The sequence below is a fragment of the Macaca mulatta genome, chromosome 1, assembly GCF_049350105.2.
Source record: "Macaca mulatta isolate MMU2019108-1 chromosome 1, T2T-MMU8v2.0, whole genome shotgun sequence".
NCBI classification, from domain to species: Eukaryota; Metazoa; Chordata; class Mammalia; order Primates; family Cercopithecidae; genus Macaca; species Macaca mulatta.
The window spans coordinates 186,670,986-186,695,893 of NC_133406.1; the positions used below are offsets into that span (position 1 = coordinate 186,670,986).

The 24,908-nt window shown below is 39.2% G+C and overlaps 1 protein-coding gene and 1 long non-coding RNA gene across 14 annotated transcripts in view; both read left to right on the plus strand.

Moving 5' to 3' along the window:
* Positions 1–20,537, plus strand: part of IFT25 (intraflagellar transport 25) — a 24,906-nt gene extending 4,369 nt beyond the window's left edge. For 4 of the 13 annotated variants that reach the window (XM_015139514.2, XM_015139519.3, XM_015139500.3 and 1 more), the window contains exons 2-6: positions 1,702–1,814; positions 11,346–11,452; positions 13,041–13,109; positions 17,806–17,849; positions 20,327–20,537. In XM_015139514.2, the coding sequence (XP_014995000.1) occupies positions 1,717–1,814; positions 11,346–11,452; positions 13,041–13,109; positions 17,806–17,849; positions 20,327–20,443 (435 nt within the window). In that variant the 5' untranslated portion in view covers positions 1,702–1,716 and the 3' untranslated portion in view covers positions 20,444–20,537. Of the gene's footprint in view, positions 1–1,699; positions 1,815–11,345; positions 11,453–13,040; positions 13,110–17,805; positions 17,850–20,326 lie in introns of those variants that run through there. The other 9 variants (XM_028845191.2, NM_001257754.2, XM_077994106.1 and 6 more) reach the window with 6 other exon arrangements.
* Positions 13,523–15,965, plus strand: LOC144333265 (uncharacterized). Its single transcript, XR_013401825.1, has 3 exons — positions 13,523–13,766; positions 13,809–15,352; positions 15,894–15,965. It is a non-coding gene; the product is annotated as an uncharacterized LOC144333265 (long non-coding RNA).
* Positions 20,538–24,908: the final 4,371 nt, after the last annotated feature.

Sequence of the window (24,908 nt, forward strand, 5' to 3'; positions counted from 1 at the left end):
GTAGTTTGCTAACCCCTGATTTAGACTAACCCTTGTATGATTGATTTTTTCCAAAACTGAGTAAAGGTTTTTACTTTTATCCTTATTAGATGACTTACTCATTGCAAGCCATCTTTCTAGCTTACTCATTTCTTTTTGAATGCTAATTCTGTCACCTAGCGTATCAGCTGACATCCCAAGCTTTGTGTCTGCAAAATTGATGAGCATACTTTGTGCATCCTTAATTAATAAAAATGTTGAGTAGGATAAGGATAGAAGTTCTCCACAAGTTCATTTTCTTCCATTAATCATCATTCTTTGAGTATAGCCACTCAGAGTTAGAAATATCTACCTAGAGTACTGGCTGTCACCCAATTCATATTTCTCTGTCGGGTTCACAGGGTATCTTGAGAAGCTTTGTCTGAAGCTTTGTCGAAATGTTTAGAACATGTTCCAAATGGGTAGGAATTCCATCAGACAAACAGAAATGTATAGGTTTGGTTTAGCTTGTAAACTAATGTTACTGCTACTTCCAATTTTAGTACTTCCTTGGTTACATTTTCAAGGCTACCATTTTAATAATGAATTTTAATAATTTTAGGGTTTTGTTGAGAATTAGCATTCAAGTTTATCAATCTGTATTTACAGAATTCATCATCTTTCTCCTCTTAAAACTAAGGCTTGACAATTCATCCCACACTGACTGTTTTTCTGGTATCAATAGTGTCAAAAGCTGTGGTAAGATTGATAGAGAAAAGAGGCACAAAAAATTAAAATATATGTGTTTTCTTACCAATGTTACCACACTTTTAATACTATCGATACTAATTTTTAAAATATAATAGAAAGTGAACTGTATTCTAATAAATAAAAACTAAGAATAAATGCATTTTTATAAAATACTGATACTGGCCGGGCACAGTGGCGCATGCCTTTAATACCAGCACTTTGAAACGCTGAGGCAGGAGGATCACTTGAGGCCAGGAGTTTTAAGACTAACCTGAGCAAGCTGGGTGTGCTGGCTCACGCCTGTAATCCCAGCACTTTGGGAGGCTGAGGTGGGCGGATTACGAGGTCAGGAGTTTGAGACCAGTCAGGCCGACATGGTGAAACCCCGTCTCTACTAAAAATACAAAAATTAACCTGGCGTGGTGGCGGGTGCCTGTAATCCCAGCTACTCAGGAGCTGAGGCAGGAGAATCGCTTGAAACCGGGAGGCAGAGGTTGCATTGAGCCAAGATCGTGCCATTGCACTCCAGCTTGGGCAACAAGAGTGAGACTCCGTCTCAAAACAAAGACTAGCCTGTGCAGCATAGCAAGACCCCATCTCTACAGAAAAAAAAAAAAATTTTTTGGCCTCCCAAAGTGCTGGGATTACAGGCATGAGCCACCGCACCCGGCCTAATTGAGTATTTTTATGGTATTCCATGTTGTTCTCCTCTGTTGACCTTCTTCCTGTACCTCTGTGTTTTTGTTTTTTTGTTTGGCTAGGGTAGTCAGGGACTTATTTTGTGAAGCAGAGTGGCAGAAATAGTCATGTCATATAGATTATCCCTGGGAGAGGTTTCTTATATAAACAAACATGTTAGAGTCCCTCCCACATGTTGAATAGCTTGGCTGTTAAACCATCTGCTAGGCAACAGCCTTTCCTTCTCACTTGGTTTTCTCAGATAAAGTTTAGAGAATCAAGAAGTTGCTTTTTTTGTTATTTTTTGATTTGCAGGTTAAACATTTTAAGATGAGAAAAATTGATCTCTGTCTGAGCTCTGAAGGGTCCGAAGTGATTTTAGCTACATCAAGTGATGAAAAACACCCACCTGAAAATATCATTGATGGGTAAGAGTTACTATAGTTTGTTGTTTACAGTCTTAAATCAGTGAATCCCTTGAGTACTTGGACTGTGTTTTATAACAACTTGCCCTATTAAACATAGTTTAATAAATGTTTGGTGAATTATCTGATATCCACTTTTGGTACCATTTCTGAAACTAATTCAGTTGTGTATATTTAGGTTTTTGATCCTTTTCTTTATAATGCCTAAACTGAACTCTTCATACAAATAGGTTTTTTTAGAAGTGGTTTACCAAGGCAAAAACTCAAACAACTTCATTTTATGGAAGTGTAAATTTTAAGGTCTGGTTTTGGTTTTACTCCAAGTTTTTCTTGGAATAAGAATGTAAATATTATAACTTCCTATATACTACCTATTTCCTTACTGGTCTAAGTGATATCTTTGCAGAACTGAATGCTTCATTCCGTGCTATCACGTATTGTTTTGCCTCTCCCCTTGTTGATATCCTTCCAATTTCTACTCTTCATTGTGCTACAGCTTTTTCTAGGTGGATATTTTTCTAAATATTGTTCTTAGACTTCTGATTCCAAGAAAAAGCAGTTAATGGGAGAACTCCTTTTTTTCTTTTTTTTTTTTTTAAGACAGAGTCTCACTCTGTCACCCAGGCCAGAGTCCAGTGGCGCCATCTTGGCTCACTGCAACCTCCACCTCCCGGGTTCAAGTGATTCTCCTGCCTCAGCCTCTTGAGTAGCTGGGACTACAGGAGTACGCCACCACACTGGGCTAATTTTTGTATTTTTTAGTCGAGACGGGGTTTCACTATATTGGCTAAGCTGGTCTCAAACTCCTGACCTTGTGATCCACCCACCTCAGCCTCCCAAAGTGCTGGGATTACAGGCATGAGCTACTGAGCCCACCTGAGAACTCCTTTTTATTTTGAGACGGAGTTTTGCTCTTGTTGCCCAGGCTGGAGTGCGATAGCACAATCTCGGCTCACCAAAACCTCCACCTCCCGAGTTCAAGTGATTCTCCTGCCTCAGCCTCCCGAGTAGCTAGGATTACAGGCATGCACCACCACGCCTGGCTAATTTTGTATTTTTAGTAGAGATGGGGTTTCTCCATGTTGGTCAGGCTGGTCTTGAACTCCCGACCTCAGGTGATTTGCCCACCTTGGCCTCCCAAAGTGTTGGGATTACAGGCGTGAGCCACCGTGCCTGGTGGAGAACTCCTTTTTTAATACTTCTGGCTTATTACTTTCTTGAACCCTCTTTCTTGGTATATGTACAGTGACCAGAGTTTGACTCATAGAACCATCTAATTTTAGGCCTGGAAGGACTTGTGGGTTTATTTTGCCAAAACCCTTTATTTCAGACTTGTGGTGAGAGAGGTCTAAGGAGGTTAAGTACTACTTTTAATTATTGAAGGCAGAACCAGTTGTAACAGAGGTTTCATGATACTTTATGTATCTTGAAGCCCATGTATCTGGATGAAATTCTAGCAACTCAGCCTCTTCCTTGAAGCCTAGTTGTAATCTTTATGACAACTGACTTTTCCCCTCAGATTCCTTTAGCTCTTTGCTGGGGTCCAATAACAGTTGGTATATACCTCTGTTACCTTACTTTTTCCTTTATTGTATTGTTTATTTTTAATGGTTGTTTCCTCTCTCAACTGTGAATTCCTAGAAGTCAGAGACTTTTTCTATGAGTCAAACTTGACTAATATTGGAAAGTAATCAACATCTACACACACACGCATACATATAAACACATATATATGCACATATTACTCTACATTTGCATAGGGCTTTATAATTTCATAGATACTTTGTCAGTTGACCCTTACAGTAATCTTGGGGAATAAGAAGCACAAAAAAGTATTTTCAACTCCTTCGTAAAGATGAAGAAAAGAATGATCAGATGACTTGCTCAAAATAAAAATGACTTGCTCAAAATTACACAGATAAGCAAGAGGCAGAATCAGCTAACACTCATGTCTTCTAACTTGTACTCAGGGATCTTTGTGCTACACTGGGTTAACTCAAACTTAGTTTGAATCAAAAATTTAATATCTGCTTTTTGCCTGTGTCTCTTCTTTCTTTTTCTTAGTTGTTTACTTCCTGAAATTCAGGTAATAGTTACTATCCTACTCTGACTTGGAGTAGAAAAATTAATATGGGAATTGCTTTAAGAATACACAGAACTGTGGAGATTTGCCTTAAGTTGTTTGCCAGAAATAGAGGACTTTCCAGAAACACTCCTTGATTTTGATTGGAGATAGATTAGTTTTCCAAGGCAAGATCAATTTACCTTGCAATACTTTGGTGATCTTTCTCTCAAGCGAGTCTGTTTTATATGTTTATAGAATGTTAGGATTAGCTATCATATATTGCAGTTAATATTTTAGGCTCTGTCCATTTTGATAAATAAGGACATAATATTTTTTAGATTAGACAAAAACTCTTAGTACAGGAAAACATAAGGAATAATGTAGTTACTCTCCTGATAACTGAACAGAGTACATAGGGGACTTTTAATGCATATGCAGTTCTAGAAAATATAATTAGACTGTATATTGTAGACACTAAAAGTTAATTTCTGGCCAGGTGCGGTGGCTCATGTCTGTAATCCCAGCACTTCAGGAGGCTGAGGCAGGCAGATTAGTTGAGGTCAGAAATTCAAGACCAGCCTAGCCAACTTGGTAAAACTCTGTCTCTACTAAAAATACCAAAAAATTAGCCAGGTGTGGTGGCGTGCGCCTATAGTCCCAGCTACTCGGGAGGCTGAGGCACCAGAATTGCTTGAACCCAGGAGGTGGAGGTTCAGTGAGCTGAGATCATGTCACTGCACTCCAGCCTGGGTGGCAGAGCGAGACTGTCTCAAAGAAAAACAGAAAGTTATTTTCTGTTCACAGTTGCTTTATCTAAATAGAGTAACCATAGAATTATTTGGAGAAAACAGTGCTATAAATGTGTCCCTACGGGATAATGGAATATTGTTTTATGGCCCTGCTCCAAACTCTCCATTCCTTCAGAAATAAGAGTTAAATAAATAGCCAGGCATAGTGGCTGAGGCAGGAGGATAGCTTGAGGTCAGGAGCTTGAGACTAGCCTGGGCAACGTAACAAGACCACATCACTAAAAAAAGAAAATGATTATACTTCTAGTTTTCCTCTGCCCTTTGTATTTAATGTGTCAGTGAAAAAGGGGAAAAGAGGTTCTACACTAGGAAAAAAAAAGCCAAGTAAAAAAGAAGAGAGAGAATCAGTTCTTTTGGTGTAGTGTAGAAGAATACTGTATTTAGAATTAAAATTCCTGGGTAAGTGAACTATGTGTTATCTTGGTCAAAGAGTATATATATTACTCTTTGAGCCTCAATTACTGATCTGAAAAATGGAGGATAATACCACCTTTCCTGCTGACCTCAGAATTGAGAAAAAAATCCCATGAGATAATCCATGTAAAATAGGTGTTAGCTATAAAGTCATATTTAAAAGAAAACTACCACTTTGATGACTTCCTTATATATAATTACAAGATTTAGTTAGATGTCTTTTCTTTTTTTTTTTTTTGAGACAGGGTCTCACTCTGTCACCCAGGCTGGAGTGCAGTGGCATGATCTCGGGTCACTGCAACCTCTGCCTCCTGGGTTCAAGCGATTCTCCTGCCTCAGCTTCCCGAGTAGCTGGGACTACAGGCATGCACCACCATGTCTGACTAATTTTTGTTTTTTTGTTTTGTTTTGTTTTCTGAGATGGAATCTTGTTCTGTTGCCCAGGCTGGAGTGCAGTGGCACAATCTCAGCTTAGTGCACCCTCCGCCTCCCAGGTCCAAGCAATTCTTCTGCCTTAGCCTTCAGAGTAGTTGGGATTACAGGTGCACGCCACCACGCCCAGCTAATTTTTTGTATTTTTAGTAGAGACAGGGTTTCACCATGTTGGCCAGGCTGGTTTAAAACTCCTGACCTCGTGATCGGCCCGCCTCGACCTCCCAAAGTGCTGGGATTACAGGCATGAGCCACCGCACCCGGCCTAGTTACATGTCATTTTAAAATTCAAGTGTATCTCTAACATGATATTTTATGTTATTCTATTGGTTATGTTCATTGAAAGCATCCAAAGAAAAACATGGGGCAATTAAAATTAATTTAATTAATTTCAATAAGTAAAATTTAAAATAATATAAATATGAAAGGAGACTGTAAAATATTAAGCATTTTATAAAAACCCAGAATTTTGAGTTAGGAGAGCTGACCTTGGCTGGACACGATGGTTCATACCTCTAATCCCCAGCACTTTGGAAAGCCAAGGCAGGAGGATCACTTGAGCGCAGAAGTTTGAGGCTACAATGAGCTGTGATTGTGCCACTGTATTCCAGCCTGAGTGACAGAGCAAAACCCTGTCTCTTAAAAAAAAAAAGTAGTTCTGGCCTTTTTTTTTTTTTTTTTTTTTTGGTAACAACCTTATTGACATATTATTCACATACCATACAATCTGCCCATTTAGAATATACAATTCAGTGGCTTTCAGCCTATTCACAGTTACACAGTCATCTCCACAACCAATTTTAGAACAGTTTCATCATCCGAAAAAGAAACTCCACACACACAAGAAACCTCACACTTGTTATCAGTCACTCTGTATTTTCCCATCCATACTAGCCCTAGGCAAGCATTAATCTACTTTGTTTCTGTAGATTTTATCTATTGAGATATTTCATGTAAACAGAACCATACACATGTGGTCTTTTGTGACTGGTTTCTTGGTGTCTTTTTTTTTTTTTTTTTGAGACGGTGTTGGAGTGCGGTGGCGTGACCTCGGCTCACTACAGTCTCTGCCTCCTGGGTTCAAGCGATTCTCCTGCCTCAGTCTCCTGAGTAGCTGGGATTAAGGCAGGCACCACCACATCTGACTAATTTTTGTGTTTTTAGTATAGACGGGGTTTCATCATGTTGGCCAGGATGATCTTGATCTCTTGACCTCATGATCTGCCCACCTCTGCCTCCCAAAGTGCTGGGATTACAGGCGTGAGCCACCACCCCCGGCCATGAGTGGTTTCTTTCTTTTGTTTTTTGTTTTTTTGAGACAGTCTTGCTCTTTCATCCAAGCTGGAGTGCAGTGGTGCAATCTCAGCTCACTGCAACCTCTGCCTCCTGAGTTCAAGTGATTCTCATGCCCCAGCCTCCCAAGTAGCTGCGACTACAGGTGTGCACCACTACACTGGCTCATTTCTTTATTTTTAGTAGAAACAGGGTTTTACCATGTTGGCTATGCTGGTCTTGAACTCCTGACCTCAAGCAGCCTACCTGCCTTGGCCTCCCAAAGTGCTTGGATTACAGGCATGAGCTACCACACCTGGCCTGGTTTCTTTCACTTATGTGTTTTCAGGGTTAATCCATGTTGTAGCACATATCAGTACTTCATTCTTCTTTATTGTCAAGATTTCATTGTATGGATATAGCACATTTTATTTATGCATTCATCAGTTTATGGACACCTGGGTTGTTTCTACTTTTGAGCTGAATTTTCCCCAATTTTATTTTAAAATAACAAATTATGGATCCAAAAAACTCAGCATAATTTGATCTTATAGATAATTTGATTTATCTATAAGCTAGATAAATACAGACGTTGTATCTTAGTCAAACTGCCGAAAAAGAAAAAGAAAAAAAATATTTTAAATAGCTAAAAGGAAATAAAAACTATTATATACAGAGGAACAATAGCACTAATGACAGCTGACTTTACATCACAAACAGTGGAAACCAGACAACAATGGAGCAATATCTTTAAAATACTGGGAAAGGGAGAAACAAGCAAATATTTAAAAACCCTGTCAACCCAGAATTCTGTGTCTAGCTAAACTATCTTCCAAAAATTAAGATAGGATAAAGGCATTTTTCATCACAAGTAGACCTGCATCACAAGGAATGCTAAAAGAAATTCTGCAGTTTGAAGAGTATAATACTAGGTGGAAAATCAAACCTATAAGAAGAAATTAAGTGTACTGGAAATGGTAAATATTCAGGTAACTATAAAAGACTGCCTTTTTTTCCTCTTTTAATTTTTTTGAAAGATAACTGACCACTTAATGAAAAAAATTGTATTATGGGGTATATTATATATATAAAATATATGACAACAATGGCACAAAAGTGATGTTCAGTGTAAATTGACTATCATGAGGATTTTATGTTGTAACCTAGAGAGGAGCTATTGTAAAAATTCCTAATAAAAGAGGTATAGCTAAAAAAGATAGATGAATTAAATGGAATGTAAAAAATTTATTCACTCAGAAACAGGAAAGGAGAAACAGAACAAGAATAGATGGGAGGGATGAAAATGAATAGCAAGATAGTAGATTTATACTCAGCCATATCACTAGTTACACTAAATGTCAATAGGGCTAAACACTCCAATTAAATATCAGAGATTGTCAGATTGGATAAAAAGCCAAGACCCAAATATATATTGTCTAAAAGATACGCACTTTAAATATGAAGATACGAATAGGTTGAAAATAAAAGGATGAAAGAAGATGCATCCTACAAACAGTTTACATAAGAAAGTCGCTGTAGCTATATTCATATCAGACAAAGTAGAATATAAGACAAGGAGTATTACCAGAGACAAAGGGGACATTTTATAATGTTAGAGGGTCCATTCATTAGGAAGAGAGGATAATCCTAAGTGTATATGGACCTAATAATAGTTATTTAAAATACATAGAGCAAAATCTGACAGATAAAAGGGAGAACTAGATAAATTCACAATTATAGTTAGAGATTTTAGTACCCTTTTCTCAGTAATGATAGAACAATTTGGCAGAAAATCAATAAAGACATAGATGATCTGAATAATATCATAACCTCGACTTTGTTGATGGTTATAGAATACTATAATCAACAACATGGAACAAGAACATATTGATGAGTTGCGTGTGGTGGCTCACACCTGTAATCCCAGCACTTTGGGAGGCCAAGGCAGGCAGATTGCCTGAGCTCAGAAGTTTGAGACCAGCCTGGACAACATAAAAAAACCCCGTCTCTACAAGAAAACACAAAAATTAGCCAGGCATGGTGGGGCATACCTGTAGTCACTGTTCCTTTTGGAGCTGAGGCAGGAGGATGGCTTGAGCCCAGGAGGTCAGTGCTGCAGTGAGCCAAGATAGTGCCACTGCACCGCAGTCTGGGTGACAGAGCGAGACTCAGTCTTTTAAAAAACCTAAAACCCAACATGTTGAACATTCACTGAAATGTGCCGAAACATAAAATAAGTCTCAATATATTTCAAGATTAAAATCTTAGAGAGTATGTTCCCTGACCACAGTGTAATTAAATTAGAAATAAACAACAAAAAGATATTCAGAAAACCCCCCCAAAACTTAGTAACCACTACACTTCTAAATAACCCATGGGTCAAAAAAGAAATCATAAGGGATCTTAGAATTTTATTTTATTATTATTATTATTATTATTATTATTTTTGAGATGGAGTCTCCATCATCCAGGCTGGAGTGCAGTGGTGCAGTCTCGGCTCATGGCAACTTCCACCTCCTGGCGTCAGCCTCCCAAGTAGCTGGGACTACCGGCGTGTCCCAGACACCTGGCTAATTTTTGTGTTGTTAGTAGAGACGGGGTTTCCCCATATTGGCCGGGCTGGTCTTGAACTGCTGACCTCAGGTGATCCACCCTCCTTAGCCTACTAGAGTGCTGGGATTACAGGAGTGAGCCACCATGCCTGGCCTTAGAAAATACTTCTAACAGAATGATGTTGAAAATATAACATACCAAATTTGTAGCATGCAGCTAAAGCAGTGTCTCAAGGGAAAGTAATAGCGTATATACTTATGTTAAAAAGGAAAAAACTGTAAAACCAATAATCTAAATTTTCACCTTAGGAAGCTAGAAAAAAAATGAGCAAATTAAACCCAAACTAAGTAGAAGAAAATAAATAGTAAAGGTAAGAGCAGAAATCAGTAAAATAGACAATTATTAGAAAAAATAATAAAGCCTAAAGTTGATCATTTGAAAGGATTAATAAAAGTTATAAAGAACAAATTTAAGCTAATACATTTGACAACTTAGATGAAATGGACAGATTTCTTGTAAAGCTCAACTTATAAAAATGACACAAGATCAGTTGGAAATTCTGAACAGCCTCATATCTATTATAGAAATTAAATTCAATCAAATATTTAGAGAAGAAATACCAGTCTTCCACAAACTTTCTCAAAAATAGAGAAGGAAACATTTCCCAAATTGTTTTATGAGAACATTATCCAGATAGCAAGGCCTGACAAAGACATGACATGACAAGAAAGAAAATGGAGTGCAAAATAGTACAACCACGTTGGCAAGCTGACAGTTTCTTATAAAGTTAAATATACTTTTACCCTATGTCCTAGCAATTCCACTCTTAGTAATTACCCAGAGAAATGAAAACATGTTCACAAGCACTTGTACAAGAATACTTATAGCAGTTTTGTTCCTAATAGTAAAAAGCTGCAAGCAATTAAAATATCCAACAAAAATATCAAACAAAATCACGAATGAAAACGTTGTAGCCTAGTTGGTGGTGATAGAAATCAGAGCAGTGGTTGCCTAAGGGAGGTAGGGATTGTCTGGAAGGAAAGATAAGGGAGATTCTGGGTCATGGAAATGTTCTGTATCTTCATTGGAGTATTGGTTAGATAAGCATATACATTTATCAAAACTCACTAAGTTATGCACTTAAGGTAAATTTCACTGTAGGTAAATTTTACTTCCCAAAAAAGTAAAAAGCTTATATAGTTAAAATAGAAATGATTATTTCTGTAGTCAAAACCATATATACTATTTTGACTATATATGACTTAAAATTCAGTGCATGTTTTAATTTTGTTTGAACAGACATTTAGCATATATCTACTATGGGTGAGCATTGCAGCAGTTGTAGGGTTATAAAGATGAGTAAGAGAAAGAAGCTGGACTCAGAGCTCAGCATCTAGTGGGAGCCATAGAAACACAGGAGATTAAGTGCCAATGTAGAGATGGAGGCTGAGTATGAGATAAGTGCAAAAGAGGGAGGAAGTGATTCTGATTTGGTGGTGTTAGATAAATGGGACCAGAAAGTGAATTAACTTATGCAAGGGGAAGAAGGGTTTTTCGGGTAAAAAAAACAAAAAACAAAACCTCATGAATGAGCTAAGGTACAGAAGCAAGAGCCTGCATAACGTATTTGCAGAATTTTAAGTGGCCCAGTGTGACCACAGTGATAGAAGAGAATATAACTTAATGATGGAACCAGATTGTACAGTCTTAAATGCCATACGAAGGAGTTTAGAATTATAGGCAATAAGGGACCACTGAGGCATTTAGATAGGAGTGACATCAATTCCGTTTCTGTGTTTTAGAAAAGAATACCTGGTAGTAGTAAAGAAGAATTATTAAAGTTAGAGAGAGATTAGAGGCAGAATTAATAGAAAGGAGATGTAAGAATCCAGTAGTCATTTAATTTTAAAAAAACAGGTATTCAGTAAAATTTTATGATTAACCATTTATATTTGGCTATTCGTATTTTTTCTTTAAAATTAACAATAGGAATCCAGAAACGTTTTGGACCACCACAGGAATGTTTCCCCAGGAATTCATTATTTGTTTCCACAAACATGTAAGGATTGAAAGGCTTGTAATCCAAAGTTACTTTGGTAAGCAAATCTTACATTAATTTTTTCTTCTTTTTTTTTTCGGTGCTCCAGGTAAGGCTCATGTGTTGATTTTCATTATCCTTTCATTTTTTCCATAGGCAGAAGGCGTGTATGTAAACTTTTGGCAAAACACTAGTTTTTCTTTATAGCATGGAATCCAGTTTTATTGCTGGGGTGAAAGGATGGGGATTATGGGTTAACTGCCTTGAGCTCAACTGGCCTCTCTGAAACTGCAAATTTGAAACCCTTCCAAAGCACATAATAATTTCCATGCAATTTACTATGTAAAAGTCTGGCAAAAGGCCCTATTAGGAATATAAGACTACAGCTTGCCAGAACACTAAGTTCCATGACATCTTTATTCTAGATTCATTTATCCTGGAGTTCTTTGTCAAATTCTTGTTGAAAATCTGATAACCCTGATTATTTACATTGGATAGTTGTGATTCTTCTATTACTAGTGGCATTTTCTCAGGAATTTAGGGGGATAATCTCCCTTGGGACATCATTCTAATCCTATTTATTTAAGGATAAAATGTATCAGACAAAATCATGGCAGGAAACAGAATACATCCCAGATGGTTCAAATGAAGAGGCTCTATTGATGGGGCTATTTGCAAAATTATGGCCTGGGTTAAGGGAAGAAACAAGGCAAGGAATGATGAGGCCCTCAGAAACTAGCTGTAGCAGGAAGCTGTGACCAGCCCTGGCACAAGGGAAGGAAATAGTGTTATCAGAGATCTGTGAGAGCTGGAGCCTGTGTAAAAGGGCCTAACAGGAGCTGTAGGCAGGAGAAACTGTCAAAGATGTCACACTGAAGCAGGAAGGGAGTGGAGATAAAATTGGCTGATCTCCCTTCCCCACCCCAATCTCCCCCTGGTGTCTCCCACTGGACAAATCCAGTCAGAAGGCAGTGGTAAATGAATCCATGTGATACAGTCCACAGAGGTTAGCCCCTCATGGCACAGAACAGGACAAAGAAGAGGAAGAGTGGATCTGGAGTGGTAGAGACTGGACTGAGAACAGTGGAGAAAAACCAGTTTAGGAGGAAGATGACTGTATTCCTGATAAGTCTCTTTTCTCATTAATTGTGGAGGCTCTGGGTTTGAATTCCATTTCTGGTACTTACTAGCTGTATATCATTGAACACCTTGCTTGGCTCCTCTAAACCTGTTTTCTCACCAGTAAAGTGGGTTAAAATACCTTTCTCATAAGATTGTAGTCAAAAGTGAATGGATAAATATGTTTGACTCATCATAGGCTCTCCATAAATGTTTATGACCAAGACCACCAATAGTATTATTATTGCCAGTACACACAAAAAAATTGGAATAATGCCAAATTCAAAAAAGCTCTACTTGCTCTGTGTTGTATGGTTGCAAACATTTGGAAGATTAGTTACACAAGACTATATTTTACTATAGGGTTTTTTGGAAAAATACAGAGTAACTTCCATGATGTTTCTGATCCCAGTGTTTGTGTAGTTCCACTGTGCATGACAATCTCAGGCAGAGGGAAAAAGAAATATAGGGTCAAAAACGTAGAGACAGATTAACACTTTACTTACTTTGTTTATTGACAATGTCAGTACAGACCTTGAAGATTGAAAAGAGCACGTCTAAAGAGCCAGTTGATTTTGAGCAATGGATTGAAAAAGGTATGTGTTTCACCAGCATTGTTCTGAGCATGAAGGAGTAGATAATATTCCTTTGACTCTACATTTCTCATCTAGCTGCACTTTGGTGAAAAAAGATGACTTCAGTGATCCTTGTGACACATTTAGGACCTAGAAAGACCCAGGTTTGAACACAAAGCTGCTTCTTCATTTACTGGTTATATAACTATTAACATGTGACTTAATTTTTCTCAGTTTCAAAATCCTTATTAGGAAAATGGCGATGATATCTATCATTTAAGGTTTTGGTGAACTAGTGTCTGGCATATAATAGACAATAAATATTAGTTTCTCATCTTCTTTCCTTTCCTCCTGATTAATGGTACTATTTAAATATCACCAGCAGAATTGATAGCCTCTACTTAATTAAACACAGCATCTTGCCTTCATATGTCTATCTCTTTTTTTTTTTTTTTTTTGTTGAGACGGAGTCTCGCTCTGTCGCCCGGGCTGGAGTGCAGTGGCCGGATCTCAGCTCGCTGCAAGCTCCGCCTCCCGGGTTTACGCCATTCTCCTGCCTCAGCCTCCCGTGTAGCTGGGACTACAGGCGCCCGCCACCTCGCCCGGCTAATTTTTTGTATTTTTAGTAGAGACGGGGTTTCACCGTGTTAGCCAGGATGGTCTTGATCTCCTGACCTCGTGATCCGCCCGTCTCGGCCTCCCAAAGTGCTAGGATTACAGGCTTGAGCCACCGCGCCCGGCCATATGTCTATCTCTTTTCCCTCTCAAAATATCATGAAAATAATAGTAAAGGAATAAAAACAGGCATAAACCTACAAGGACAAAGATTAAACAACCAGCAAACTAAAGCAAATGTGAGAAAGCAGATGGAAGAGTAGTAACTTCTTTAGCTGAATGAACTAGGTTATAACCTAAGGTCTTGCCAAGAAGCATATCAATAAGAAGCAAGCCACTTTGTCACACAGAACCCCAGAAAGGCCTAGAGCTGAAAGGCAACAGGTGCCATGGGAAGTATGAATGAGACCTGGGTCAGAAAATAAGGATGATTAGTTGAACATCTATATACAGAGTAATCAGACTCTAGGTACCTTCTTCCATCCTGCAAAGCTAAGTGACCACTCCTTTCTCCCACAGACCTCCACTACCACCCTCAAGAGACAACTGCAAATATAGAATGTTGAGGCTCAGGAGACCAGATACATAGTAGGGAGTGAGTGAGACATGGAGTTGAAAATTGGATACTAGTGGAAGTCTACATATTGAATAGCAGGAACACCAGCCTCCTTCCTGTGTTCTGGTATTAATGTCAGCAGCCAAGAATATACCCTCAGCTGGAAGACTGGAACATTCATCTTTGGAGAAACTAAATGGCCCTAGAAAAAAGACCTATGGATACTGATAAAGGCCAGCTCATTTCTGGTCACCCTATGGTCCAGTAATCAACAAGTGTAGCTCATGCACACGGTTTTCAAATGATGCACAGTTTTCAAATAATCCAGAAGTAACAAAAGACAAAGATCACAAGACATTGATGAAGACCTCAGACCATGAATATAATCAAGCTTTTAACTCTAATTTCCAATCTATAAGAAATACAGAAGATAGAGGAACAAATTAAGTGAAACTACGAATAGGCAAGATGATAAAATCTAGAATGTGGGGCATGGGCACAGTGGCTCACGCCTGTAATCCCAATACTTTGGGAGGCTGAGGGAGGAGGATTGCGTGAGCCCAGGAGTTCAAGACTGGCCTGGGAAACATGGCAAGATGTTGTTTCTACAAAAACATTTAAAAATTAGCTAGGGATGGTGACATGTGCCTATAATTGTAGCTACTTGGGAGGCTGAGATGGAAGGATCACTTGAGCCCAGCAGGTTGAGACTGCAATGAGCTGTGATCATGCCACTGCACTTCAGCCTTGGTGACAGAGCAAGACCCCATCTCTAAAAAAAAAAATCTAGAATGTGGGACACTGTACGGGACAACTGACCTGGTGTCTTCAGTAAGTCAGAGGCATTAAAAGATGTGTGTGGGGGAGAGAAAGCAGTTCAAGGTTAAAAGATACTTAACTCTGATTTTAATAAACCAATTATGAAAAGACAGGGACAATTGGGAAAATTTGAATAGAAATTGGGTTTCATATTATATTAAAACACTATTTTTAATGTTGTTATGATGGTGGTATTATGGTTATATAAAGAATTACTATTTAGAAATGGATAATTAAGTATTTAGGGGAAGCTAGGCTCACGCCCATAATCCCAGCATTTTGGGAGGCTGAGGTGGGTGGATCGCTTGATCTCAGGAATTCAAGAAACTACCCTGGGCAACATGGAGAAATCTTGTTTCTACAAAAAATATATATACATATTTGCTAGGTGTGGTGGCATACACCTGTAGTCCCAGCTACTTGGGAGGCTGAGGAAGGAGGATCACTTAAGCCTGGGAGGTGAAGGTTGCAGTGAGCTGAGATCGTGCCATTACACTTAAATCTAGGTGACAGAGTGAGAGCCTGTCTCAAAAGAACAAAAAAGTATTTAGAGGTAAAATGTCAAATAATGTCTTGCACTTGCTTTAATTTTTTTTTTTTTTTTTTTTTTTTTGAGGCCGGAGTGCAGTGGCACAATCTTGGCTCACTGCAACTTCTGCCTCCCAGGTTCAAGCCTCAGCCTCCTGAGTAGCTGGAATTACAGTCATGCACCATGATGCCTGGCTAATTTTTGTATTTTTGGTAGAGAAAGAGTTTTCACCATGTTGGCCAGGCTGGTCTCAAACTCCTGACCTCAAATGATCTACCCACCTCAGCCTCTCATAGTGCTGGTATTACAGTAGTGAGCCACCACACCTGACCTAAAATACTTTAGTGAAAAAAAAAAATTGATAAATCCACTATGATGAAATGTTAGTAATTATAAAATCTAGCTTATGGGTATATGTGGGAGTTTTGTTATGTTCTCTCCTAAGTATGTTTGATATTTTTATTTTCTTTTTCTTTTCTTTTTTTTTTTTTGAGATGGAGTCTCTCTCTGTTGCCCAGGCTGGAGTGCAGTGGCACGATCTTGGCTCACTGCAAGCTCCACCTCCCAGGTTCATGACACTCTCCTGCCTCAGCCTCCCGAGTAGCTGGGACTACAGGTGCCCACCACCACGCCTGGCTAATTTTTTGTATATTTTTTAGTAGAGATGGGGTTTCACCGTGTTAGCCAGGATGGTCTCGATCTCCTGACCTCGTGATCTGCCCACCTCGGCCTCCCAAAGTGCTGAGATTACAGGTGTGAGCCACCGTGCCCAGCTGATGTTTTTCAATTTTTCATAAATAAAAAAACTATGCAAATGAAAAAGTTTATTATTAATTTCTGGTGATAGAGTTGTACAAGAAAGAAAATATCATTATAATTCATTACTTATTTCAGGAGTAAATAACCTTTAGATAGACAAAGTAATGTAACCATCAAGTAGGATTTCAAATTTGAGAGGAGGGAAAGAGGGAGAAGTTGAAGGAGGAAAAAGAGGGATTTCGGCTTTAAAAAGCTAAAATTTCACCTACTATACTATAAAGTCAGTAAAAAATTTATCAAAAAGGAATAAAAGCATATAATTTCAGGAAAAACAGCTTAAATAGTTGAGAATGTTTACTTTTAGGAAGCAGGACTAAAGGAGAAAGAAGGGGTAAAGCAGATTACTGATTTTCATTATTTCAGAAAAGGGTTAGGAAACAGAAACACTTCTTTTAATACTGTGGGGCTTTTACATTGTATACATTATTTTATATGAAGTTAATTTTGAATACTGTCATTAGCTATCATTATAGCAATTAAATCTTTCATGTTTCCAAAAGAATGTTTGATATGATTAACTCATGATCAAATAAATTAATCTGCTCTAAAATTAGATAAGGAAACATTTTTAAAACTTGGATACCAGAAAAGATTACTTCATGGGCCACACAATTATGCATCATAGTGAAAGTCTCACTGAGAAATTCAGCTCTAGTTGTTACCTTTGGGTATGGCAAAATGGCTCCTTTCTGTTAGTAGCTGGATCCTCAAATGTTCACTTTTTTTTTCTTGAAAAGGGGATTTTTTAAAATAAATGTTTTAAAAAGAAATTTTCACATTTTATCAGTTCCTTATATTCTTTTACTATTAATATAATTGACATTTACTTTTCCTTTTGTTTATACTCACTAGGATATTTTATAGCTCATAGATTATCTTTTTTGCCTTATATATCATATACCTCTTTTTTTTTTTTTTTTTTTTTTTTTTTTTTTGAGACGGAGTCTCGCTCTGCCGCCCAGGCTGGAGTGCAGTGGCCGGATCTCAGCTCACTGCAAGCTCCGCCTCCCGGGTTCACGCCATTCTCCTGCCTCAGCCTCCCGAGTAGCTGGGACTACAGGCGCCCGCCACCGCGCCCGGCTAGTTTTTTTGTATTTTTTAGTAGAGACGGGGTTTCACCGTGTTAGCCAGGATGGTCTCGATCTCCTGACCTCGTGATCCGCCCGTCTCGGCCTCCCAAAGTGCTGGGATTACAGGCTTGAGCCACCGCGCCCGGCCTATACCTCTATTTTTAAATCAAATTTCAACATGCAAACGATGAGTCCTTCAAACCTGGTCTTATAATTTACCAGATATCATTTTGCTGAACATAAATTTCAGTAGCTATTCTCATGTATTTTGACCCTTAACTCATTTCTTCTGTTACATTTGTGTTTTAGATTTGGTACACACAGAGGGGCAGCTTCAAAATGAAGAAATTATGGTAAGTGAATATACTTTATAGAATTAAAAATTAACGTGCACAATGTATTTAGACTTTAAACCTATCTCCATAGTCATATATAATAAATATCCTCATGATATTATAGGTTCTGTATCTAAATCAACCAGTAGAGAAAGTTATTCTCAATAATAATATAAGCTAAATGTACATTCATAAATTAGGCTCTTTCATAGAGAGTGACGGCAAGATAAAACAATTCTTTTTTTTTTGTTTTATTTTTCTCATTCATTTACTTTGAAGTATTTATTTGGTTTGCTTTTTTTCGTTTGATTCTGTAGGCATTTTAGAATAGGAATCAAAAAAGGTCGAGATGCCAAAATTGAATGTTAATTTAAGCATGAAAGGACAAGGGAGATTCAGATAAGGGGAACTAGAGCATAGGATCAGCAACAAATAAGCCAAAGAGAGGTGAGGTGGAAAGAGAACCAGTATTTTTCGACAACATTCCATTGGGCTTTGCTTGTCAAGTGAAATGAATGGCTGTTGATGAGGAAGCTGCTGCCTCATCAGGAGTTCCTCTGTTCCTGGTAGTTGGTCAGGCCCCGGTTTTAGACTAACACAAAAAAGTAAAACAACTGAATATCTATTAGGTGGTCATGCTTTGTTTAATTAAAGTTTCCCTAAGTGAGGGTTAAAATCGTACCTTATGCATTAAGTTTACTTCTTCACAACTTGCCGGAAGCTACTATTAAATCAGTGTTTCAAAAAATTCTGTAGGAAGTTTTTGAATCCCTTTTGTTCCTTTCTCTCCCACCAAAATTCACCCGAGTACTGGGGAGGCCAGTGAGGTCCTGAAAAATAATTAATGTTACTGAATTTTATCTTCCTGTTTTTTTCTGTCTTTACCTAGTGGGTTATGATTAGTAAGTCCCTGCTACCTTTCGTATATTGTTTCAGGACTCCACTGTGGAGAGTCACAGCATTATAGAAAATTTGAAAAATAGCAGGGGGGAATGGGAGGCTGGAAATCACCCATAATTTTATTACCCTGTCACAAAAACTTTTACTGTATTTATTTTCTTCTAGTTGTTGACCATTTGCTGTACAGTTAGAATAATAATGTGTGGACAATTTTGTGTCTTTTTTTTAACTTAGTATTATATTATACAGGCTTCATAAGTATATTATACAGGCTTCATAAGTACAATTTTAAAATAATGTTTGCCAATTGGCATACATTTAAACTAATTTTCTTTTTCTTCCCTCTGTCATTACACAGTTTGTCCCCTCTGTATACACAGGGGACATCTATGCATATTCCTGCTACTGTGACCTCCACCTTTTTTCTTACTTTCTAAGATTAAATTTCTTTTTTTTTTTTTTTTTTTTTTTTGAGACAGAGTCTCGCTTAGTCGCCCAGGCTAGAGTGCAGTGGCGCGATCTTGGCTCACTGCAAGCTCCGCCTCCCGGGTTCACGCCATTCTCCTGCCTCAGCTTCCCGAGTAGCTGGGACTACAGGCGCCCGCCGCCTCGCCCGGCTAATTTTTTGCATTTTTAGTAGAGACGGGGTTTCACAGTGTTAGCCAGGATGGTCTCGATCTCCTGACCTTGTGATCCGCCCGCCTCGGCCTCCCAAAGTGCTGGGATTACAGGCGTGAGCCACCGCGCCCAGCTTCTAAGATTAAATTTCAAGGAATAGAATTACTGGGTGCAAGGTTATAAGCATACTTAGAGCTTTTAAAATATATTGGCTAATTGCTTTCCAGAGAAATTATGTAAATATAAAAATGTAGTCATGCTTCAGGGTAGTATATTCTGAGGCAACACTAACCAAAGGAAACTTCTTTATTATGAAAAATACTTCAGAAAGACACTTTTTTTCTTTTTTTTGAGACGGAGTTTTGCTCTTGTTGCCCATGCTGGAGTGCAATGGTGCAATCTCTGCTCACTGCAGTCTCCACCTCCCAGGTTCAACCAATTCTCCTGCCTTAGCCTCCCAAGTAGCTGGTATTACAGGCATGTGCCACCACTCCTGGCTAATTTTGTATTTTTAGTAGAGACAGGGTTTTTCCATGTTGGTCAGGCTGGTCTCGAACTCCCAACCTCAGGTGATCTGTCCACCTCAGACTCCCAAAGTGCTGGGATTACAGGCGTAAGCCACCGCACCCAGCCGACACTTTTAAAAAATTAGAAACTGGGCATGGTAGCTCACACCTGTAATCCCAGCACTTTGGGAGGCTAGTTTTGAGGCTAGTTCAAGACCAGCCTGGGCAACACAGCGAGACCCTGTCCCTACAAAAATGAGAGTTGCAGTTTTTAGCTCCAGTTGCTATTTTTCATCAAACCAAGGCTTATATTTAGCTGATACGTACCACAACTATTATATGTAGCTGGCCTTATATATTGTTACGTATTTAGAATATTACTCTTGCATCAAGCCATTTCTTCTGCTAACTGCTTGTTAACAGTTAACTAGCATTGCTAAAAGCATTTATATTGATTTTTTTCCCATACAGGCACGTGATGGCTCCGCTACTTACTTGAGATTCATTATTGTATCAGCCTTTGACCATTTTGCATCTGTGCATAGCGTTTCTGCAGAGGGAACAGTAGTCTCAAACCTTTCCTCATAATTAAAACAAAATGCTCTTGCATGATTTTTTAACAATATATTTATTTAAACAGGAAGTTGTCACTGATATACTTTATTAAAAGGATTTGTATCAATTTGTTTCAGTTTTTATTTACATTGTTTTCAGTATTTGGGGTAAAGGAATTTTGTTTTTATCAGTCAGCAGTACTGGCCACCATGGAGGAAATGAGGAAGCTTTGGCTTCAGTATATAGCTTAATCGAGGAAGTGACTGCACATGAAAATTTAATGTGTAATACATTGCATCCCCACAGCATCCACTCTGGTGCTCTTCAGCTTGTAGTGCATTAATTTTTTAATTGATTGATTGATGCAAAGAACTAAATGAGCAATATAGACAGTAAACAATTGAAGAGGTCAGAAAAGAGAAAGTACTTATGGACAGGTTTCATGAGGTCATGGAACCTGGGGTGGGCCCTGTAAAACAAGTGATTTTACTTTTTCTTTTAATCAAAAAAAAATTTTTTTTGTAGTAGGGTCTAGCTGTCTCCCAGGCTATAGTGCAGTGGCTCAATCTTGGCTCACTGCAACCTCTCCATCCCCTGGACTCAAGTCATCCTCCCACCTCAGCTTCCCAAGTAGCTGGGACTACAGGTGCATAACACCATGCCTGGCTAATTTTTGTATTTTTTTGTAGAGAAGGGGTTTCATCTTGTTGTCCAGGATGGTCTCAAACTCCTGAGCTCAAGCGATCTGCCCACCTTGACCTCCCAAAGTGCTGGGATTACAGGCATGAGCCACCGCACCCAGCCTTTACTTTTACTTTACTAACCTCAGAGAAGGGTTAGGAAATACATCATCTTACTTTTTGTTGTTGTTTTTGAGACAAGGTCACCCAGGCTGGAGTAAAGGCTTGTCTCAAACTCCTGGGCTCAAGCAATCTGCCCACCTCAGCCTCCCAAAGCGTTGGGTTTATAGGCATGAACCACCACACCTGGCCCTCTTTCTCTTTTTTAAGAATACTATTTCTTAAGTCCATGAAAAGATCTAGAAGCAGTGACATCCAAATATCAGTGAGCATATAAAGTACCCAGATTGTGATCTCTAAATACCTTTTCCATTAATTGGAACCAAGACTCTTTGGAGGAATGGCCTATTCCAAAAGTGTGACAAGAAATAGACAAGATGAGCCTGGGACATTTTGTTGTGCCAGAAAGTAGAGACTAATGGATAATGTCAAGAGGATACAGAAGCCACCATGAAAGTACTATTATTAGCAAAAAAAAAAAAAGGGGCAATTTGAGCAGGAAAAAAAAATTTACAATTGACTACAACCATACTGAATGTATTTAAAAGTGAATTCATATTGATAGAAGAGAAAAAAGACCAAAACAAAACCCTCATTGGACTACATAGGATGTAACTAGGGCAGAATTACTCATTTGAATATTTGTATTTAAAAAGAAAGAATTGGGCATCTATCTATCATGTACAGACTATATTTGAGAGTTACTAGATAACGCTAGTAGATGAGAGAAAGTGCTTTGCAGAAGAATTCCTGCTTATTAATGTGCAAGATATGATAGAATTAGAGAATCATCATTAGTCCAGGCATGGTGGCCCATACCTATAATCCCAGCACTTTGGGAGGCCAAGGTGGGAGGACGGCTTAAGCTGAGAAGTTCCAGACTAGCCTGAGCAACATAGCTAGACCCCATATCTACAAAAAAAAATTAAAAATAACAAAACCAGGCAGAGTGGTACATGCCTGTAGTCTCAGCTGCTTGGGAGGCTGAGGTGGTAGGTTTGCTTGAGCCCAGAAGATCGTGGTTTCAGTGAGCCATGATTGTGCCACTGCCCTCCAGCCTGAGTGACAGAGCAAAACCCTGTCTCAAAACAAAAAAAAAAGGAAAAAAATAATCATTGATTTGCATGAAATTAAACATTGATATAGGCAACAATCAGTGGATGAGCTGATTGAAAGATTGGTGGGGAACTTTGCAATGCAGGGATCTGAGTCTATTGATTTATTAAAAATGGATTTGTGTATCAGTTAGCTTTTGCTCTGTTACAAACTACTTCAAAGCATAATGGCTTAATGCAACAATTTCATTTGCTCACAATTCTGGGGATCTGCTGGCATTTTTTTCTGGCTTGTGCTTGTTTTGCTGTACCTGTGGTCAGCTGGCAACTCCTATGGTCTAGATAGCGTAGGATGATTTCACTCACATGTTTTAAGGTTTGCAGGTTTCTGCTGCAAGTTTTTTCTTGTCCTCCAGGGGGCTAACCCAGGCTTCTTCAGATGATGGTCTCAGAATTCTGAAAAGTAGCAAAGAGGGAAATCTCCAGTATGCAAAGTTTTCTTTTTCTTCTGCTATCTCTAAACACAGTGAAAATGATTTTTGAGTCTCGATTTGCCATCAGATTTGCTGTTGTCTGTTTGCCAAATCATGTCATGTGTCCAAGCCCAGAGTGAAAACAAGAGGTGCCTGCCCAAGGGCATAAATACAAGGAAGTCTGAAAAAATTGGGGCCAGGCACGGTGGCCCATGACTGTAATCCCAGCACTTTGGGAGGCTGAGGTGGGCAAATCACCTGAGGTCAGGGGTTCAAGACCAGCCTGGCCAACACGGTGAAACCCTGTTTCTACTAAAAATATAAAATGAGCCAGGTGTGGTGGCATGCACCTGTAGTCCCAGCTACTCAGGAGGCTGAGGCAGGAGAATTGCTTGAACCTGGGAGGCAGAGGTGGCAGTGAGCCGCGATCACGCCATTGCACTCCAGTCTGGACAATAAGAGCAAAACTACATCTCAAAAAAAAAAAAATTGGCTGGGGTGAGAGGGAGCCATTACTGCTACAATCTACTACAGTCAAACACGGTATGCTTCCTGATGTGATTTTATGTGAAGCACACAGACCAACCTATGAAGTCCTCTTGCCAAAATTACTGAACCTGAAATTTAATCAAACTCTAGCGATAACCTCCATTTTCAGGAAACTCAAGAGATAGAGGAACAAGTAAAGCAACACTGCAAGGAATGAAATACACTAGTAGCCATTAATGCAACTTCCTGAAATGTCCAGATCTGTGCTTTTCCTGGACATGGCAAGATAATACTTCCTGGCATTTGTTTTCTTTTTTTTTTGAAACGGAGTCTCGCTGTGTCTCCCAGGCTGGAGTGCAGTGGCGTGAACTCGGCTCACTGCAAGCTCTGCCTCCCGGGTTCACGCCATTCTCCCGCCTCAGCCTCCCAAGTAGCTGAGACTACAGGCGCCCGCCACCACGCCCGGCTAGGTTTTTTGTATTTTTAGTAGAGACGGGGTTTCACCATGTTAGCCAGGATAGTCTCGATCTCCTGACCTCGTGATCCACCCGCCTCGGCCTCCCAAAGTGCTGGGATTACAGGCTTGAGCCACCGCGCCCGGCCTTTTTTTTTTTTTTTTTTTTGAGACGGAGTCTCGCTCTGTCGCCTAGGCTGGAGTGCAGTGGCCGGATCTTGGCTCACTGCAAGCTCCACCTCCCGGGTTCACACCATTCTCCTGCCTCAGCCTCCCGAGTAGCTGGGACTACAGGCACCCGCCACCTCACCGGGCTAGGTTTTTTTGGTTTTTTTTTTTGTATTTTTTAGTAGAGACGGGGTTTCACCGTGTTAGCCAGGATGCTCTCGATCTCCTGACCTCGTGATCCGCGCGTCTCGGCCTCCCAAAGTGCTGGGATTACAGGCACTTCCTGGCATTTGTTTAGGTAGTACCATGTGACCAGTTCTGGCCAATGAGATGAAGAATACTTCGCGGCTGAGGCATTTAATTGCCTATGAGAGCTCGTTTCCTCCTGTGCCCCTTGGGGCTCTTTTCCTCCTGTGCCATAATTGACCGACAATGTTCTGCATAGTAACTACTTTAGCAGTCTGGGTCTGGAAATGATACTGATGTTTGACAGGTAGCAGAGCTCCTCAAATCTTTCCTAGTAATAACAAAATGCTCTTGCATGATTTTTTAACAATATATTTATTTAAACAGGAAGTTGTCACTGATATACTTTAAAGTATTTTATCAATTTGTTTCCGTTTTTATTTATATTCTTTTCAATATTTTGGGTAAAGGAATTCTGTTTTTATCAGTCATCAGTAGCTCAATCTGAGATGGGTATATAGGAGAAGTAAGAAATTAAGCTTCATTGTTTTAAGCCAATTAGATTTTGGAATTGCTTGTTACCACAGTATAACCTAGCCTATCCTAACTGATAGACAAGTCTAGAATGTGGCTTATCCTACAGGGCAAGTGACCTGGTTTCTTCATAAATTCAGTGGCATAAAAAACGTTAATTAAGGAAAGGGGCCAGCTCTAGATTCAAGGAGACCTAAGAGCTCCTATAACCACATGCCATGTATGGATCGTGATGGATGCTGATTTGAATAGACAAACTGAAAAATGACTTTTTTTTTTGAGATGGAGTTTCTCTCTTGTTGCCCAGGCTGGAGTGCAGTGGTACAGTCTCAGCTCACT